The following is a 20,919-nucleotide window of genomic DNA, read 5'->3' on the forward strand; positions in this document are numbered from 1 at the left end:
AACGGCCCATGTGTCCTTGTTTCAGGCGTCTAGACTTCGCCGCCCTCATGTCTTCCCAGGGCACTGATTGCAGCTGCCCTTCCCGATCGTGTCCACCTGTGTCTCGCTGACTCACCCACACACTGTGTGCTTAAGTGGCTAAAATATGAGAACCTACGTGTGAAGCAGTTGAATCTTTCTACAGTTTTGACCTGAAATGATTGTGAAAAGGCCTTGAACACCCTTTAGGGCCGAAGTGAGAGTCATTGTTCAAAATCAAAACGGGCAACTAGATTTGAGTTCTTCGCAGTCCAAATACTTGAGAACAGACATTATACATTTTAAAAACATTGTTACATGCTCAAAAATAAATATAAATGACACTGTAAATCAACAATTAAAGATGTAAGCTGTGAGATTGGGAGAATTTCGATTGCTCTTCCTAATGGCTTAATTGTGGTGAAAGTGCTGGCAGAGCTAAAAGTGTTAACAGCCCTCCAGGGGTATCAGTCGGAGGGTCATTGTTAGCTGAAGCACCCCCACATGCGTGCAGAGCGCCGGACAAGCACTAACCAGTGGGGCCGCAAACCTGCAATAAAAGCAGGCGAGGCCAGTCCGGATCTTAACATATTCAGCAAATAATTATATTTTGCTGTAGGAATGAATCATCTATATCAATACACAGTTTGTAGTTGTTGCTGAATGAACATTCAGCTGGAAAAAAACAACATTTCAAAGAGCAGAAACACGCCAGCAGGTGCATGTGTTTTTTTTTGGTAGAGAGAGCAAAGATAAGACACAAGGAATACGTTAAAGAAAGCTAACCAAGCCTTCAGTAAGAATCAATAAATACACACAATACCTCTCTCTGAGCACCATTGTGAGGCATCTTCGCTTAGATTGATTTGCTGTATCTATATAAATATCTGTATCACTTAGCTGCATCTAACGGATTTATCATACCTCCCCCACTGCACTAATGGGTAAGACAAGCACAGGCACGTCTGCACTGTCACAAGGGAGGTTAAGTACATCACAGATAACCTTGCAGTATTCAATGGGGCCACGGCAACAAATCCACACTGCCGCCGCCAACATCATAAAATATACCCCCCAAATTCAAACCCGTCTCCCATATATTTTCTTCCACTCAAAAGCCATCCCTGCTTCAGTTCTCCATGAGATGATGTGAACGGATACACGCTGCCGGGGCTTGCAGTGAGCACGGGAAGGAAGAGGGAGCGTGCAAATGGGTGCAACAGTTGTCGGGTCGCTCGGCTGCCAAGGTTTTGTAGTAGCGCGCGGTGGAGCGTGAAGGGGATGCAAGAGGACATGCTGGGTCTGAGAGGAGGGATCGGGAAGGGAGCCTCTTCATCACGCCAGATTGCCTGTCTGTGTGGTTCCCAACGTGCCGTACATTGCCCCCCCCCCCCCCCCTCGTCCCCATATCCCCCTGGTTGGTTTTCCATCCTTGCCCATTGGGGTGTAATGCATGCAGCCCCTGGATGTCTGGATGGATGCAGGTGAGGCCACTACTGACAGCCCCTGCTGGAATGCCATTCAGTTTTCTCACCGAGTCCTGAAACCCGGGTAATAGTCGTACAGCCCACTGGGGAAAATGTGCGTCTCTTTCAGGTGTGTCCTTCATCTTCCCTATTGCGTTTGTACAATTTTCTCACCATTTCTCACTCATTTCTGCCTCTTCCCCTGCTGTTCTCTGGGTTGCATAGATTGTTCCCGCTTCCCGAGTGTTCTTTCCTTCCCTTTCAGCACAGCAGACTGGTGCTACCCCAACCCCCTTTCACTTAGACACCTGACGCGCTTCGATAGTCTGTATCTGAGGCAGCAGGGGGCTTAGAAAGCAGCTTACACAAATTCAGGAATATTCCCGCTCTCACACACACACACACACACAAAAACAAAATACATACTCATTCTACTTTTACATCTTACTACACCTTAGAGCTACAAATGTCTCAATGGAATTACTTGATTTATTATCAAATTCCACAGCAGCATAAATTCTTAATTTTTATTTTTTCAATCTTATTCCCACTTTTTTTTAAACGTAACTTGTATCATTTGACATCAACAAAGCAGCTCAATGAAGCCCAAAGCAATGCCTGAAAAGGGAGGAGCCGCTCTACAGACCACCCCTTCACACAGCTCCCCCTGGTCGGACACAATGATGAATTGCTCGTTAAACTGGGACAAGTCACTGCTCCTCATGTGGTGAAGTGACAAAGTGTTTTGAAGCCAGACTTGAGTTAAAACAGGGCTACTCCAAGCAGAGATAATCAATCTCCACGATACTAACAGCTAGTTGTCTGCAACCTGCCTCCTCACGACAGTTTGCTGTGCCAGCTGTGTACGGATCAGTGGTTCAATGAGACGGTTAACTGGCACATTTAATCCAAAATTATGGCTTTGATTCACTGCTGTGGACACTGGCACTCTGTGGTGATTGTTGATGCTGCGCTAATCAGTATCGTTTAATAACAAGACTATTTTCACCAAGTTTTACAATTCCCGTTTTCCAGCTCATTTAAGAACTCAACTGTTTACTCCTTAAAGACACAAGCATCTGTTTAAAATGAAAAAGCATCAAGGACAAAATGGTTGGCGACGTTAGTGACAAGCTGGCGAAAAGAACATATTCATTGTTTGACGAGCAAGATATTTTTGGAGTTGTCGACTAAAAAAAAAGCAAGGAGAGTGAATATGGGACCGAAGTCAGAAACAAACGGAGGACGTGCATTCTTGAACTTAAAATAACCTTCTCCCAACGCGTTTACAAAACTTTTAATTGTCTTCAATGTGTTCACTGCTTGTTTTAACCGTCCAATTAATTCCTCTTAAAGTGCTTAACCATCTATTTCTTTTTTTTGCATGCTCACAGTGCTTTATGGCTTAATTTTCCTTATACAGAAAACATTTTTCTATAAAAATAAAAATTTTCCATAATCGCTTTGTACAAACACATGTTCTGTTGGTGTCATTCTACACGTGAATAGTGCCCACTCTTCTATACTTTTCTAATAAAAAAAAGTATTTTCATAAAATGCAACATTATTGGCAACATCTGTCCGCAGTTAAAGTCAGGTAAGTTGTTCTAGTGTTAATCTATTTAGCTAAAGCCCACACAATTATTAGAGGCAATTAAGACAAGTTGTAGTAAACAAGCTGTATTTCAACATGAGATGCAAGTGTCTTTAAAAAAGCATCCGCTCAGGGGAGCCTGTTGGTGTGGGAGTGAAACTAATTACATCTGATAATTGCGAGGGAAGGAAATCTCAGGCAAACAAAAAAAGCCCAAGGTAACAACTCCTCTTTTAATAATCCGGTAGGCTTCACTGTGATTAGAACTAAATATCCCAGTTGCTGCTTTAGAGAAGGACAGTCGTGTGCCAGTGGAACGAATGGGAGGGGGAGGACAAGCACACCCGGTGCAGGGGGAAAACAAATAAAGAAAGGGAACAGAGGGACAGAGAGAGATAACTGACAGTTTGACTGACAGAAGAAGGGCAGTAAAGTGAGCGACTTAGAGGCTGAGATGGGGGAAACCGTGTGACAAGAAAAGGGCAAAAAGGGAAACACACATAACAGACATAACAGAGAGTGGGGAATGGTAACGGGTTACAGTCAGGACTCATTAAATGGTCTCATTGAATTTAGCACTAGAAATGTGATTCTGTTGTCAGAGGAAATCTGTCTCACGTTCCTCCCTTTATTGGTTTATTTCCCAAGACAGTTTCAGGGGATTCAATAACAACATCAATATTTAACTGATATTTGTTGGGTCTCTGTGGTCTGAAAGTGCATGTCAGGTTTAAACTGAGTATCGTGGCTCTGATTCCCTATTTAGAAGACGCAGTAAAACAGAAAGTTATAAAAGCGGTTTAGGTTGTAGTTATTAAGTAAGGATGAGTGTTTGACCTTCTGGGTGCCCACTAGAACTGCCTATGTCTCTTGCATCTAAAGTGTGAAGGCAATGAAATACAATCGAGAGTCTTTATAAGATGTTACAAAATTGCAGTGCTGCAAACCTATCAAAGCAAAAATCACTTTATCAGTCTGATCATATGGTAATTCGCAGAAATCTTTATCAACGGAAAACACAAATGTAATTTTGCACGTATTTGACCGGTCGAAACAGCTCCTTGCTGGATTACAACGCATGTGCTTTTGCAAAAGTCGATGGAATCATTTACTGCGTCCCGTTTAAATGGGGCCTTTGCGGCACAACTCTCTCAACTGTTCACAAATTTGACATCAGGGACTTGAATTGTAGAAAGGCAGATCTACAACTCATAAGTGTTGTCCAGGAAGCAGAATGTCGCCAGTCTCGGACATTTTCAAACAATAACCGGCCCCAGTAATGACACCAAATAGAAGGGAAGGAGTTACCAGAAAATGACCGCAAAAGGTACAACTCTGTCCTTTTGTGTTTGCAAAGTTCGCTCACCCCTTGTGCTCCTGACCGTAATACTGCATGTGTGTTTGTTTGTGTGTTTCCTGCAGTGTGACTGAATAGCTGGCAGGTTGGCAGACAGAGGTTTGACAGGCGTTTAATGAGGAAACTCTCACAGGACACAGGCTTTGCACAAGTAACACACACACACAGATATTGAGCAGTGGAAGGCAGCTTATTGGCAGAAAAAATACTTTAACGCAATCTTAATGTGCCTACAATATATTGGCCTTAACTACACTCAGACGGCGCTGATCTGCTGAGATTAGCTATTGAAACAAGAAATTAAACGAACCGGCACATTTTCAAACTGCCCAGCCGGAGAAGCAAATGTTTGCCGCTTGTTGAAGAAATACAGGGTTATTTCATTGTGTGGTAGAAGCTTTCCAATAACCTCTGATAGCCGCTTTTAAATGGGAAATTTGAGGCTACATTCAGGAAGGGCAGTTACAAGTCGGACCCGGCATTAGTTAGGACACGATTGCTTGAACTGGAGTGAAGGTGAAAGCTAATTTCCATTTCGGCCATTAAAACCAGCTCTGGTTTGCCTCGGTCGTTGAGCTGACAAGTGCCCAAGTTATTTCTGCTACCTGTCCGTTGTGAACCAAACAGGGGCCTCCCGGGAGGGAGTCCAAGTGAGAGGAGGTGAAGGTGGATATTCAATAGGGCCATATGGAGTGCAGAGGCATAACGAGCAACTACATCTGTCGGCTTGCACTTTTAATGGTCTCGCAACATGTTGGGCATCGCGGTGGGAAGGCTGGCATGGTGGTGTTCATCAGTCATGTTTGAAGAGACTCATTTACATTACCGCATGGGGACCTGGCTATCAATTAGAATGCAGTACAACACGTGCTTGGCAGAAATACTTTAACAGTCCTTAACTGCAACACCACAGCCAAGTGGACAGTGGCCATTTGGTCTCAGCGAGCGGAATACAATCTTTGCAGAGGCCAGACGGAAAACAGTTTGTTGACCATCAACATGTGGACACGGCTTACTAGTTTGAAGATCATCAGTTGTCGAAAACCAACCAATAACATAACACATAGTGTGAAGGATGGTTTCGATGCAACATAATGGAAACCAGATATCTATTTTGGCTACTGAGCATTAGAGAGCAGATGCTGTTGGAGACATTGTCTATCGGTCAGCAAGTGTGATGCCAAGGTTGGAACGCCAGAGTGGAGTTGGCAAGGTTTTTTAGGGTGGCAGTAGATAGAGGAGGGCAGGTGGTAGTCTATTATGTCTATCCGATCCCCCCCGGAACCAAAGCGTTTATGCGGGATTTGGGAGACCAGCTGTTGGCATTCAGAAAAAAACACAGGAACATCTTTTGGGACTGAAAGAGAAGCGACGAGACACCAGAGATACGAGAATGCCAAAGTAACCCAACCAACAATCTCCACCTCAGGCTCGTCGTAATCTCTTCCCACGAAGCCAGATCTCTATTTGTGGTTGTGATGATCCTGCAGCAGGTCCCCGCGGTCGGAGCAGCAGCAGACCAGTGATAAAGATGAAGTGGTGCTGCGGATCCCATGGTACCTTTTAGAAGAGTGGAACATTGACCACAAGCTCTCTATCTTATTGATCTACCAGTTCACAGAAAAAAAAAGATATTGTGCTCTACTGCCTACTTTCAGAGTGAAAAAAAAGAATTATTTTTTCAAGTCCCTTGTTTGCCTACCAGATGTGCTTGTGTTATTATAGCAGTGACAATAACTAATGTGATTAGGGAAGTTGTTTCAAGGCCAAAAAGTGATTAAACAATGACACACTTACTGGTTAATATTCTCTCAAATGAATCTGCTATCTGTGACTATCAAGCTGGGTAAAACCGGTTTGTATTGTTGCAAGGGAGTTTTAATTGGAAAAGTGTTTATCTTGAATTATTTGTCTAAAATCTAACAGTGGACTTTGTCGAGCTGTGGGAATATAGCCAAACATTTGACTTACTCCACCCAAACAAAATAGAGATCAACTTTATAAAAGATAGGCAAACAGTTTGTTGATAAATCTTGGCCTTTTTGTAAAACACAAAAATGTTAACAGAGAGATACGAGACTGAAATACTCTGTAGTTTCACTTTAGAGAACAGCAGTGGCAGAGAATCACTCAGGGAGCAGCTGGCAGAAAATGATTGGCATGTCAGCTGATTCCAGTATTGTCCCCTTCCACAAAAGATGAAACAAAAGCAACATAATAACAAGGGGCAGTGTCCCGTTTTAGCGTTATAGCTTCGATTGCTACAATCAGCAGCAACATAAAACGTTTTCTTCTCTTCACCGGAGAGTCACTCGTTTTTTTTCTCTTTACTTTTTCCTCCGTGATTAAATCAAGAGACCGCTTCCCGATGACAAGACGGGCATGCACATGGCGGCTCTACAGGTGTGGCCTTGAAAAGATAGGTCAATAATGTTGTGCGAAACGGGTGAGCAGGGGTGCCGACGACAGCCGTGCGTCTCTAATTATGATCGGGCGCAAGCAAGAGAGGCACCTGCGTTTGCTAAACTAAACTGAGAAACCCTGCAAAAATTGACGCTCAACCTCACACATTTTATTATTTAAATCTACATGCAAATCTGGGAATATTACTGCACAGGTACCAAAACAAATCTTGGATAGATGAGTTATGTTGTCATTGTGAATTAGCCATCATCTGAAATTCTGAATGATTGTGTGCTATTTTATTCCTGGTGCTGTGGCTACTGTAGCTTAATAAACTAATAGAAATACTTATAAATGCACTACATTTAATACATATGCATTTAACTATAATGTCCTCTATTGAGATATGTAAATGTAAATTGTAATAAATATTGCCATAGACTTTAAGACAGTATCTATGAAAGCTTTCAAAGATTCAGAGTTAACTTTCTTCATGTGTTCGTAAAATGTTTTCCAACAATGATTAAAGTTGGATTGAAAACTTTGATGATGTCAAATCTAAAAATCAGTTTATGGTAATTTCACAACAACCTGTTACATAGACAGGGAAAAAATATTTTTATAAGTTGTAGGAATGCTCGCTAAGTAAATGAAATGGTCTAAACAGCACATTTGGAAGGAACGATTGTCATCTATTTCAGTTGTCGATTTGTTGTCTGATTGAATCTCAAAAATTCTGTTTTAGTTGGTCTACAAACAAAATGTAATACTGATATCTAAATAGTTGGATATACAATGCCAAAAAATAATTCATAGATCACATACAGCAATACATAAACCCAATAATTCTGAGGCTTCTGAACTTCATTCTAGTTTTGCTGAACACCTTCTTACTTTCACCTTAACTTTAAATAGTTATTTTCAAAATAGAAATCTTTTATTTGGCAATGGTAATACAAATTCTGCTTGGTTTTGTGGTATTCTTCTGGACAATCTATCATAAAGTATCTGCAGTAGGATTTCATGTGCACATATTTGCTAAGAAAAAGCGGGAAAGCAGTTGAATGAGTATGAGGGCATTGCTCTGGGTCAACGTGACCTCAATACAAAGGTATATTGAACTTGAATTTATCTTTAATTTCCTCGCCCTATCCACCACTATCCATATGATCTTCTTTATACTAAGAAGATACAATTGTTTACTTTATTCCAGTGAGAATTTTGAAATGACAGTAAAGGGAGCACACAATTCTACCCTGTCATTGAGAAGTTTGATGACGTCTACTTTGAGGGAGTAAAGCTCTTCCAAAAAAAGGGATGTAAATTTGTGAGGGATGATCCACTTTAGAACCTTCCGTAAAACACTGCCTTTACTTTCACTCAAGAGTGTAATATTTAATTCCACACAGACACAGTCAGGTTCGCACAAATTCACAAAGCTAAAATAGCTATTGCATCCAAATGGAGAATGTCTTTGTACCTTTCAAAAACACTGGAGGACACGTTTCATCGCTCCCCTCGTTGGGTCCTAATGAACCCTAATGATGGCAGCGCATGTTGAGTGCAGCAAAATAAAGTTGAAATTAATGGGTGATGGGTGAGTGTTGGGACGTGAACTACCTTCAGCTTCGGGCTAACGTCAGTTTGTATTAAAAGTAGCAATGAAACCCTAATTTGCATCGCAATTCATGTCTTAACATGTCTTCTTGAATTGAGAATCTCAAAGAATACCAAGCTGTGAATGTGCAGAAATCCTTTTTTACAATTTGATCACAATTCCTGCACTAAGCAAGTTACCACTTACATTTACCAATTACCAATACGTACCCAACGTCGTGGCTCTGCCTCCTCTTGCCGATTTCACGGCACTGACAAAAATGTAATCACCCAATCTTAATCAATGACACGTCACCTGCTGACAACAGACAATGTTCCTTTTGCTGGGGAAGCGTTGAGTTTACATAGTGGCTTTAAAGCCCAATTACAATGGAAAGCTAAACCATACGCTGACCCCCTGAGCAGAACAAGAGCAACACAGCAGAACTAATGCCACTACTCACTCAGACATAAGAGATTCAGTGTGATGGAGGGCGATTATAGGGAGTGACAGAGAGAGAGAGAGAGAGAGAGAGAGGGAGCAGGCTTCTGAATCCTACTTTCTATTCGTTTTCTTTAGAATGGCAGATCTTGACCTGATAGTCATCTATAGGTGGTGTCTGAGTAAAGTGTTGGAGAAGGGAAATGACAGGAAACCGCGCGGTCGTGGAGGTGAAATGAGAAAATAAGGACGGATGAGGTTAGGTTAAGGACAAAGTCAGTGCTGAGAGCCGAGGCTTGTAAGGGCAGTAAATAGCAGATATTACAAGAGGTAAAAAGGCAGTGTGGGAAACAGTTAAAACTGCGGAAGGGTGAAAGGGAAGGAGAGAAGTAAATGAGAAATTGGAGACCAATATGAATCAAAGCAGTAAAGGACAGAAAGGCTGTTAATTGACTCTCAGTTTTAGGAGGAAAAATGTGTACGTATCGTTCCGTCAGCAGACCCACCGTTGTGACACGTTGGGTCAGACACGTCTAGTTGAAATTCTATCATGACTTCCAACTCGTCAAAGAATGCCACATGATCAATGCCCTCTGGCTTTGGGGATCGATTCACTTGGGATCTTGCTTTACTTCTCAACGTGTCGGGATCCTCACGAGGAGTTTGGTTCAGGCAATAAAACCAATGAGTTAGGCAAAGAGGACTCACCCGCAACTCTCGTCAATCCTTACAAAGTTTGACAAATAATACGATAAGAAAACTTGTTCCAGGTCCACTTAGTAGGTTTCTGTACACCACTGTTGTTATTATGATTGGATGAGAAGCCCTTAAGAACTTAAAAAAAGCGAGCGGGACTGAACTTTTATTAAGCACGTTAGTCAGAAAATAATTTTTCTTGCTAATCCATGCAGCGATCTGTTCAAGAATGTAAACACAGCACCAAGCGGCGTTTAAGGATCAATTGGCTAATTTAAAAAACATTGCTTGAATTGCAAGAGATTGCATTGCCTCAAGCTAAAGCTAAGCTTTATTTTGAAGTTGATAAAACTTTAAACAATGATTTCTGTATGATTAAAAGGAAATTAAAACTATGTCATGCAATGATGTGCAGCAGTGCATGAAATCTGAAGCTAATGAAATTAACAAATCAAGAATGAACAAATCAAGAACGAATTAAGGATTTATTTAGCATTTATTTTAATTTCACAGTATTTAGATGCATTTTTTCTCCATGGACCTAACTATTAATGCATCACCTACGTTAAGTACAATAAAAAAAGGATCTGAACATCTATTTTTGCTGTGTTGTTATACTAATCACACGATCTAACCATCCAGGTTTTTTTTTATCAATGCAAGTATCATAACAAGAGAAAAGCATAGCCATCAAGGTAAAAAAAAAAAAGGTACTGCTTTTGCTGTGACCACCCGTGGTATGAATTCTCACAGACAGAAGGTCTTAAGTAAGCTTTGCGGAACCGGGCAAATGGTCCCTCGCCAGAGAGGATTTGCCGGGTGAATAGTTGGCTCTTCAAGTCACAAAATCTAATTCCACAACATGTGTGGCACTGAGCTGCTGGACAACTGACCCATTTTACTCCATTTGGACAGCTTCACACACACACACACACACACACACACACACACACACACACACACACACACACACACACACACACACACACACACACACGCACACACACAAGTTACATGCAAACACAGCAGGCAGAGTGTCTGGACATGTGGGCGAGCTGGCTGATACGTGAGCGAGCTTATGATTGCCTCACAATAATAACTGTACAGGACTTATATTTGTTCAGTATTCACGAGCAATCAACTCTCTCTGTCTGATGGCCCTATTCAGCAGCAGCTTCTGTCCGGCCACGTGGAGCCGCCCTACAGAGTTCATTCGCCTCCTAATAAAGTCATCTCAATAAATAAGTTAAGACTCCAAACCATCTTGGAATTTAACTCTCACTCAAAAGAAAAGCAACAGATTCACTTTTACTTCAAATGAAGGAGCGTTACCTCACGATGCAGCAAAAAACTGAATCAGAGTAGAGAGGAGAGACGGCGCAGAGAGGATAGTGGGTGGAGTGTCTGTATTTTAGATAGAAAAAACTAAGGGGACCTAAAGTAAAAATTATGTTGCACTTAAAGAGCTGCACGTTAATGTTGTTTAAGTTGCAAGCATTTGACCCCAAGTTAAAATGGGTAGTAATTGTGTTTCTTTGTTAATGCGTTTGTGTGTATGTCAGCACAGATCTCTTATTGGCCGTCTCTGGGGATCGGGCTGTACCACTGACCCCCAACCTCAGTCCAACGGGGTTTTTGGGTTTCCAGTGGACCCCCTACTTCATAAATCCAACCTGAACAGCATCCTACCACAATGCGGGTCTGTAATCTTTCTGTTGTTTAACCTGCCCAAAGCAACACCTGGACATTAAACTGGGCCTAAATATTCATGACCACTTCTGACACATTTGAATCATTGAGCGGTGTTTCGCCTCTCTAGCACACACACAGATACCGTTTCATCCTTTTTGGATGGAGAGAAAGTTAAGGGTAAATTAAGCAGTGACAGCGTTTGAATTGAGACAAAGGTGGCTAAAAGCTACGGGACCGAACATTCATTCAGATTAATCATTTGGTATAAATGTGTGCATAGGGTCGGGAGGGGCTTTGGTCTTTTCCCTCATATCACCAAGTCACCACTTATAAGTGTGAATCCTATTTCCTAAGAAGAACAGTGCAGTGCACACTCCAGATGTTCTGGTCCCATCTTGTGCAGACAAGCACCTGCAAAGCAGCAGGAGCATCAAACGCTCCAGTTAATATTCCTCATTAATATCATCTATCCGTGTCACAAGGCAAGAAACGGAAGCAGACTACCAACGCGATGCACGTGGTCATCCCCTTTTCTGGAGTTGCTGTTTTTATATTAGTCAGTATTAGTGTGAAACCGGTGGAAGTAGCCTCTGCGGCAGCCGTGTAGCCCGGGGAGGGATTGATCCGGGAACAGTAGATGAGGTGCTGATTACCTGGTGGGGTCTGTCAGCTGCAATATTGTTGCCAATGTCCCAGGCAACAATTAAGTGGAGCGCCGCCATCTGTGGCCTTACACTCACAGTGGTTAGATGGTCAGAGTACTGTGTGCACAAGACACGTCCAATAGATACGCGCACGACACACACACACACACACACACACTCACACACACACACACACACACACAAACGCAATATCGACACACACACACACACAGAAGATGAAAACCAAAATATGTATGGTTGCTTTATGAAGTCACTTCACAAAATACAGTTTTTATTCTGTATTATAACCTGATAGTAAACAACAAGGCTTCTTTTGGGTTTGTTTTTTTGGTTTGGATGCTTTTTTTTTTTGGTGACAGGCGTCAAAAGGTAACAGTAGGCACCTGCTTTCATTCTTCTGCTGCACACTATTAGGGCAGCAGAGAATGGAGTTTCACAATATGTTATATGATGCTACTTTCTGTTACTTTTCCCTGATCCTATATTGTACTTTTAACCTCACTAAATGTATCTAATACGTTTAGAGCCGACTTACTGTTCAGAATTAGATTATCTATAGCAAAAGCATGCAGGTAAAGACTAGTAAGTATACCGGTTTGTATTCCAGGTATTTCACAATTTTTGATTTGATGAATAGTGAACAGCAGCGTCCTGATGACCACAACCCTTTCCCCACATATTCTTATTGTTTGTTTATTGACAAGACAATTATTGTGAAAAAAAATATCTCTAGTTGTGAAGTGGCTGAATATCTCTTGACTGATATCAGCACCCCCTTCTCTATGTTTATAGAAAAGCTTCAGATCAAGCAGACTTACATTAGAAGCATTAACTTATGTTCGGGGTGAATTTGGTCGACAGAATTTTAAAAGCATTGCCAACATCACTAAACAGTATAATCTTTCCACTTCCGAAGGCTCATACATTCATTATGTTTTAATTATTTTATTAATGGATGAAGAAGCGAGTGCTTTCAATTGAAACTCTAAAATCCAGATTTTCTTTCAGCACATTTAACTTCATACATTCACACTAAATCATGTCAGAAAAGAAACATTTGAAACCACCAGCATGGATGACTTACAGCGTCCGTAGCGTCGAGTAGACCAAAGGATACAAATATTGTATATGTAGTTTTAGTAGATGAAATAGAATCAATTAAGATGTCTGCATCAGTAGGGAAACACTGTAGACAGATGCAGCAGATAAATATTTCCTCTGATGTCTATTTTCATTTGACATAATATGCACATTGGGCTATGATATTGTTCAAAACAATAATAATATGTTCAATTTCCTCCACATAATATTTATTAAATATGAATAATGCATGTTGCCACTATATTTGCTTCCTGTAGTAGTTTACTCTTAATCTGAAGCCCTCGTTAAATATATAAATATGTTGATGAGTATCCACTCCGAGTAAAATGCTACTTACGTATTTACAAAGTAATGCCTTAATTATGCACGTGTTTTTATAAAAGAATTAGGGGAAACTGCACATTTATAACGCTAGCATCAACTCCTTGAAGTAATCTATGACGCTGGTGTATGTATAATTTACTCTCACAACTTAAAAATGCATTTCTTCTCTTCATGTGGTCTTTGGTATTCATGCAGTGGAATTATCACAGTCAGTGATTCAAAGCAGTCGGCCCCACAAGCCCAAGTCCCCAGAGACGTCTAGCAGCGGGGAATCCTGGTAAGTCTACTGCTCAAACAGACTGATGTCTCATTAGAAGGAAGGGCTGCGATGTACCAGAGGACATTTTAGCGACTTGAAGGGTTAGCGTATTCCCTCTAATATCCATACTGACCATATTCATGCAGTTAAAAAGACGTTGTCTCCGTGGACCAAATCCAATTATAGCTTGTGGCGTACAAGAACATCTGGTAAAAACGAAAGGACTGATGGACTGAAAGAAAGCCGGTGAGTCTTTAAAACCGGCAGAAGTTTGAACATAGTAGATAATGTAGATGCTATCAATAGCATCTACATCCCTAACTTTACCCTCTACAAATAGTGTTGTTCACACTATAAGTGTATGAAAAACAGTCCAAAAGCACTGTAGTAAATCCAACACATGTACATTTTTCTAGTCTTTAAGGATCTAGTTTATCTTTTTTTATAGTTCAAAGGCGCATCAGACATCAGACGACCCCCCCCCGCCCACCCTGCCAGAGTTCAAACAGGCCAGTTAGCATCCAGCTGGGATCCGTTAGAATGGACTCAAGCTCTCGAGCCAAATCCGAGCAGTCATGTTTTATTTTCAACTGCATCTCAATAGTTCCCAACCTCAGCCCCAAGGCCTCCTGTTTACACTTTCCTTGATTATGCTGAGAAACCGTAAAACAAAAACACAAAAATGGATGAAAAGCATTAATTGAGCAGCCCACAAAACATTTCACATGTTCTGAAACAGGGCCACGGTAAAAGCGAGGAAATCAACCCTTTACACAACAATTTCCACTAACAAGTTAGCTCGCAGTTTCTGATAAACCACACTAATGTCACTAATGAGCATCATGTTTTGAAACTCTACCTCTGGTTGCACTGTGAATAACAATGACTGCAGGCCAGTTGGGCGTGTGAACTCACCTCCTTCTCTCCACAAATATCGCTGATGATGGAGTTGGAAGCCGGACTGGCAGAGGGGCCGAGGACCGCCACGACGCCTTTCAACATGATCTGGCACACTGATAGAAGACAGAGAGGGGAAGGTGGGAGAAACAAGGATTGAGAAGGGAAAAGAAACAAGTAAGCCAGTCGGCCAGTGCTATCGAGGAAAATAATTTCCTTGATATTATTTAAAGAAATTTAAAATAAGTCCCTCTTCAGGCAGATATTATTGGATGCACAGGCTGACTATTTCAACCCCTAAAAAAACACATGAGCCAACACTTCTTCTGCCTCGAGGGAACCTAAACCGACGGTACATGCGCTTAAACAAAATCTGCACAATGCCAAATGCATTCATCCATGTTTAATGCAGCGTGCGTGATGCACATAGAGAAAAATCCAATAGATTATTGTATAAAAGTTTGTGGGATGAACTGATATTCATATAAAAGACTGTCACATAGACAGGAAAATGTGGATAAACAGAGTGACAGTGAGGAAGGCAGAGACAAAAATAGTGACAGACAGCAATATCTGGAGGCTTAAAACATTTACACATGAATGCCATAAAATCCCTTAAAGAGACAAACGCATCTCATCTTGTTTTTCACATTCTAAATTTACAAGGGCTTATTTAAAAGTTTTTACTTTTGGTAGCTCAACATACACTGAGGTATTTCAGGGAATGTGAATCGTACTTCGCTCGGATCAACGCTGGGAATATATGGATCGATTCCCCCATGCTGGAAATCAGAATGACACTTTTCGTGAATTCAAATTCCCCCACTTCAAATGAAACCACTACAGTGGAATCATGTGATGTGAGACGTTATTACCGGCACTACTCCTCACATGTGAGCATGTTTGCAGAAAGCGGGTATGCGTTATTAAAATTTGGTGTGGGTTATTGGGGCAAAAGCAGAACATTAACCGTCTGCGTTGGTGAAAAAGGCGCGGGGAGGGGGGGGGGGGGGGGGGGGGGCAGGGGTTTATACGGTGAATTCAGGGAGCCAGTGAGTCGAATGATTAATAAGTAATCCCTTAGTCACCCGTGGGGCCTGTAAGACATGAACACATTGACACCTTACACAAACAACCACACACACACACACACATGCATTTACAGTACATGCTCACACACGCCAACACATTTGTAACCGCCTGAATGGCTTCACCAAATTATAAAGCTGAATGATTTGAATGCCAGCCAACATGCTCCTGGCTCTTGTGACACTTTGATTTGCTCCTTCTTCTGCACAGTTACCGCATGTGCACGTGTGAGAGAATGTGCACGCAAAGTCTGCTCGCCGACGTTTAGCTGTCCCTCTGTGGACACTGATGTTTGTCAGAGTGGTAATGTGCCCCTCGCCGTTGTCAAATTAAGGGTCAGAGGGTTGGCTGGAATCCGTTTTCTCAGCTGGGCATTGATCTCCACAGATCAATATCAGCTATTGGATCCGTATGGCTGTAATGAGTTTGACTTGATGACAGGCTTGGTGCTCACAAGATAACAAAGGTACGGGTGCCCAGAGAGCTCAATGCTCTGCAAATATAACACAAGCGTATGAAGGAACATCTGCACCAATTTAACAACACGTGCAGAATTTACTGAAAGTGCGGCAAGTAACTTACGACACAATGTTTGACACAAGCTGTTTTATAGACAATTCCTTTCAGATCTTAATGGCAAAGATTTGGCCATCAGCATTCTAAGGAAGCACCAAAGCGAAAGCCCTAAAGCAAACATGGCCGTGTGCAAAGTGGCTTCATAAACTACCCACAACAGGGAAAGAAGTCTGGTCACGTCCACTTTCCTGCCAGTAAAAGCAGCAATCATTTTAAGGGGTCATCCAATTAGGAGCTGCCTACCGCACTCGCACGGGCTGGAGTGGGTGCTTGAAAGGTGGGGGAGGGACTCTCTGGGCAAGTAGCGGCCCCCGTGTGATATTTCCATGTCACTGACGGCGGCCACTGATCCTTCCCTAATCCAATTCCTGCCTCTAATTACACACACAAACAATTCCACAATGTACCCACAATCCAGCATGTACACCCAAGCTCATACTTTTCAAACACTCAGAGAAACAAACACACACACACACACACACACGACCACACACACAGGGACCACATTTAGGGAGGTTTAAAGAAACCAAGCAGAGCAACAAATACAGTTGTTGTGGAGAGTGAAGCGGCGTTCCCACCGATTAAGTGAGGCTGGTGGGTTAGCAAAGACGGGAATGTGCAGTGTTGAAAATCATTCCCATTCCCTCATTTTGTCATAGCAGTTTGTATAATTTCTGTAGACAAATGCTAATGTGTATTGATTTTGGATAGTTTTTTAATAAAAAAACAAACCAAAAGAGCGCACAGTGTGAGGAAACCAGTCTCCACGTAGTACAATAATGTTCTGGGTAGCAGTGAAGTGGAAGCACTGATACAGTTTATAACAAATACAAAGCATTCTGCGGTTTGTGTTAATAGAGCCACCCTGAGTGAAGCATATGTCACATCTGTGTGACAAATGACTGGAATCCTCTTTGTGTAATGGCCCTCTTAAAAACCTCTCTTTTGAAGGTCATCTGTTTTGACATATTGCAGATTAAGTCATTTTAAATTACACTCATTTATAAAGAACACATTGCTTTTATTTGCTTTGATACAGCAAAGTGGAAAAATGCCAGTATACAGAGAGAAGAAAATACAACCCAGTAGACAAACATAACGAAATGATAGCTCATTTTGCGTAGCTGCACCACAACATTCTCTCATCTATTTTTGTCGTTGCGTACGTTTGACCAAACAAGTTGTCAAACCAATCAGGCTTATGTGCACTTATGGGAAGTGTGAAAAGAAGCCAGTTGGGTTGAATTGAAATGACAGGCTTGTTGACTTTAAAAGGAGAGCCACTTCCTCTGTTTTTTTTTCTCTCACCCAACACATGCATATATATATATATATATATATATATAATTAAATATATTGACGAATGGACCCAAACAAATTGAGTGTCATTTCTCCCCTGTGTTACTTACTTGTTTCTACCATCTCATATTCACTGTCTTTTAGCAATTCAAAGATGTCCACCTCCAGCTTGCCCGTGGTGGAACGGTTGGTGCTCCTGTTGATGTTGTTTTTGGCCAGCGTTATGGCCAAACGCTCGCCTCTGCTGCACTCCATAGGGTCATCAAGGATGGCAGCTGAGGATAAGGGAAGATAAAAAGAGCCATGTTTGGTGAGGTCGACAGGAATACAAATTTATTGACTTCAAACACATTGACTTTACGAGAAGGAAGGTTGCCAATGTGTCCCTTGATCGTTCAATCGGAGAATGTACCTTGGAGTTGAACAGTTTTTGTTGTCTTTTAGATCTACAAAAAAGTTCTTTCTGCTGAAAGCTGCATATGGATTTATTAGTACTAATACTTGACATTTTGCGCACACTGCTCTGCGCTAATCTAGAGTGCTTACTGCATGAATTATTATTAATCCAAATCTAACAGCTTTTAGTGGGTCGAATGCACTTTTTGTTCAAAAAGGGTGAGTGCCATTTAATGTATATTTCTAGTCAGTATGATGGAAGCCCATCGCTTTAAAATCTGAGGAGCGCTGCAACAAAATACATTCATGACACACCGATATTTTCAAGAGCACAGCAGAAATAAACATTCTTAACATACTGTTTACTGCAGCAAAAGGACTGAAACATATATCAGTTGTTTATTTTTCACAGAGACCGCCGAGGGACTCCAGACACTGCAAAGAGATTCTACGCCGCTTGGGTCTATAGAGTGAAATCAATCTGCCACTGAAGCATTTATGAATGATGAGAGAACACGAAATAGTGAGCGATGATTCATGTACATTCTGCGTGAAATAAAGAATCGGTTGTATTGTCGTGTGATTACGAGAGAATGCTGATCGTCTTTTCTGCTTAGCTAAGGCAATTATAAATAGACTGGACGTAGATAATGAACTCTATGTAATTCCATTCCTTCTTAACTCAAAAAGGATTTAGACCATTTCATGAGGCTTGATAACAGTCTTTGTAGATTTGTATTTACTTTCTAGTTAGACTGGCAATAATATAAGACACTCACATTTATTTATGGTATATATGTTATGAATGCTGTGGTATTTTGTGATCTTACGCTAGACATATTTCAACAAATACCTTTTTAAGCATTTATTAGAAAGAGAGAATATTTGAATCGCGACATAACTGTAATATTCTTTTGTGTGTGTTCTTATGTTTGTGTTTGGGAAAGGCACGATGGCAACATGTTGTCCTGGAGACCCCCTCTGTGGAATTAACCCCAATGCAAGATCCAGTCACAGTCACAGTCACAAAACATTACAGAACTGGAAAAGGTGTATTTGCAAACTCCAAAACAACTAAATACAACGTTTCACATTGACAAAGATAAAATCCGTAATTACTGTTTAGTTAATATCAAATATGGTGCGCTCACTAATTTTTATTGCTTGGTGGTGTGATTACACTGCTGCAGATAAAGAGTGTAAGTAGGATCCTGAAGACAGAAACATAATCTCAGAAATATATAGTCAATATCTGTATGTCTATAGTTCTTAGATGTAAAATTCTGCTTAAGGCCAATCAAGCAGCAGTGTCTGTTCACTGTGTTGATAAACAAGATAAACATGGAATGACATAATTACTTAATTCTAATAATAATATTCCGTGAAGATGTGATGACCACAACAATGCATCGATCTGTATGTGCAATTTGCATCTTAGCTACAAGAAGGCAACGCTATTGCCGAGATCACTGAGGGCCTTGCCATTACGGAAATGTAATACTGAAATGTCAAAATCAACAACTCTATGATATATCTGGACTGCATCTCACAACAACCGGCATTTATATGAAACGAAGGATGGAAACAAAAAGATGTATAAATTACATGGTGTTACTACAAAGGTCCTGATAAATACACTGCATAGTTTACTGCAAAAGCTCAAGTAACCTTATGAAAATAATGTGACATTAATAAGCCACAAATAAATGCAACAACTTAGCTCAAAGATAAATGTGCTGTAGATTAAAATGGAAAATATGCAGACTACAGTCTTGTAACTTGAAGCCTATTCATATCAGAGTACACACAGTATTGACCTTTCGCCTGCTTATAACACATTTGAATGAACAGCATTTAGTTCTAGCTGATAAAAATGAGACATATCCCAGTGTCCGATCTCATTGGGGGGAGCCGATATCTGATATGAATTGAAATTCTTTTAGCAGAGAGAGTTTGTCTGTGGTTCCACCTGTCACAGCTGCACTGAAAAGCAGTGAACAAAGGAAACACATAAATTTCATTATGCAGGTAATAGAACCACTGTTGATCGTGTACAGGCACGTAATGCTTTACAAGAAAACCGAATTATAAAACTTAGATTCATGAATATTCATCTTGGAGTTCTCTAGACCTTTCTCTGTCCTTCAAATCAAGAGGAAAACCACGCGATTAAGATGAATGTTTTAAATGAGTGGTTTCACCATGATTTCTTGTCAAGATCTACTTAGTTGTTGGACCTCTGTGATGTGTAATCGGAGCTTACACCAAAACATATGTACCATCCTTGGACAATGGTTGCTCAAATCAATATATTTATATGAATAATGGATCAAATGACTAAACTTCTTTTATTGCAAATGAAAGGGATCGCCAGAAGTGACTAACCCCAATGGGATTATTGATCGATGCCGCGCTCCCCTTCGGCTCTAAGAAGCGCTGTCTTTCAGCGCAAGATTTTCTGGCCCACAGCTTCACTGTTATGGTTCCCTCTCACTGATCTTATCAGCCCTATATGCTCAATTCTACAATCCTGCTGAACGCTACCTATCAAAACACATAGTAACAGAGAATAAGTTAAGACCAACTTAAAAGTGACGCTATCGATGTTGTGTTTACAACTTAAAACGAGAACTAAAGAACAACGTTTGGTTGGACAGAGTTTTTAAAAGCTACACGTAAGCTTTTCTTATGAAGCGGGATGGAGATAGAAAGAGATTCTCAGGGGTTGTTTTCAGTTGTTGGGGCCGTCATACATTAAGACATTACAATTTAACCACTTCACTTACTGCAGATTCCCATTCTTCTCTCTGCTCATTCATCCAGAGGAGACAAATCAAAAAGGGCAGGAAGGTCTGTGAGGTATGTGTTTTGGAATGGAAAGAAGACTTGCTGTTAAATGTAAGTCAGAATTAAAGCACTTGAACCATAACTTGTGTCAAGGGTCCTGCCCTGTGTGAAAATTGGTAAGGGAGCCCTTTGTGGAACAGATAACGATGGTCCAAACAGAGGCTTGCATTGCCTTATTGAGCAAGAGATGCTTTTTGTGATA

At 41.1% G+C, this 20,919-nt stretch overlaps 1 protein-coding gene across 4 annotated transcripts in view; it reads right to left on the reverse strand.

Annotated features, from left to right (window-relative positions):
• The window catches only part of grik4 (glutamate receptor, ionotropic, kainate 4), a 196,940-nt gene that overhangs the window by 68,373 nt on the left and 107,648 nt on the right, over positions 1-20,919 (reverse strand). For all 4 annotated transcript variants that reach the window (XM_040186931.2, XM_040186950.2, XM_040186960.2 and 1 more), the window contains 2 exons: positions 17,585-17,749; positions 14,529-14,626 (listed from right to left, as the gene is read on the reverse strand). In XM_040186931.2, the coding sequence (XP_040042865.1) occupies positions 14,529-14,626; positions 17,585-17,749 (263 nt within the window). The remainder of the gene's footprint in view (positions 1-14,528; positions 14,627-17,584; positions 17,750-20,919) is intronic.

The sequence above is a fragment of the Gasterosteus aculeatus genome, chromosome 1 (genome assembly GCF_964276395.1).
Source record: "Gasterosteus aculeatus chromosome 1, fGasAcu3.hap1.1, whole genome shotgun sequence".
NCBI lineage: Eukaryota > Metazoa > Chordata > Actinopteri > Perciformes > Gasterosteidae > Gasterosteus > Gasterosteus aculeatus.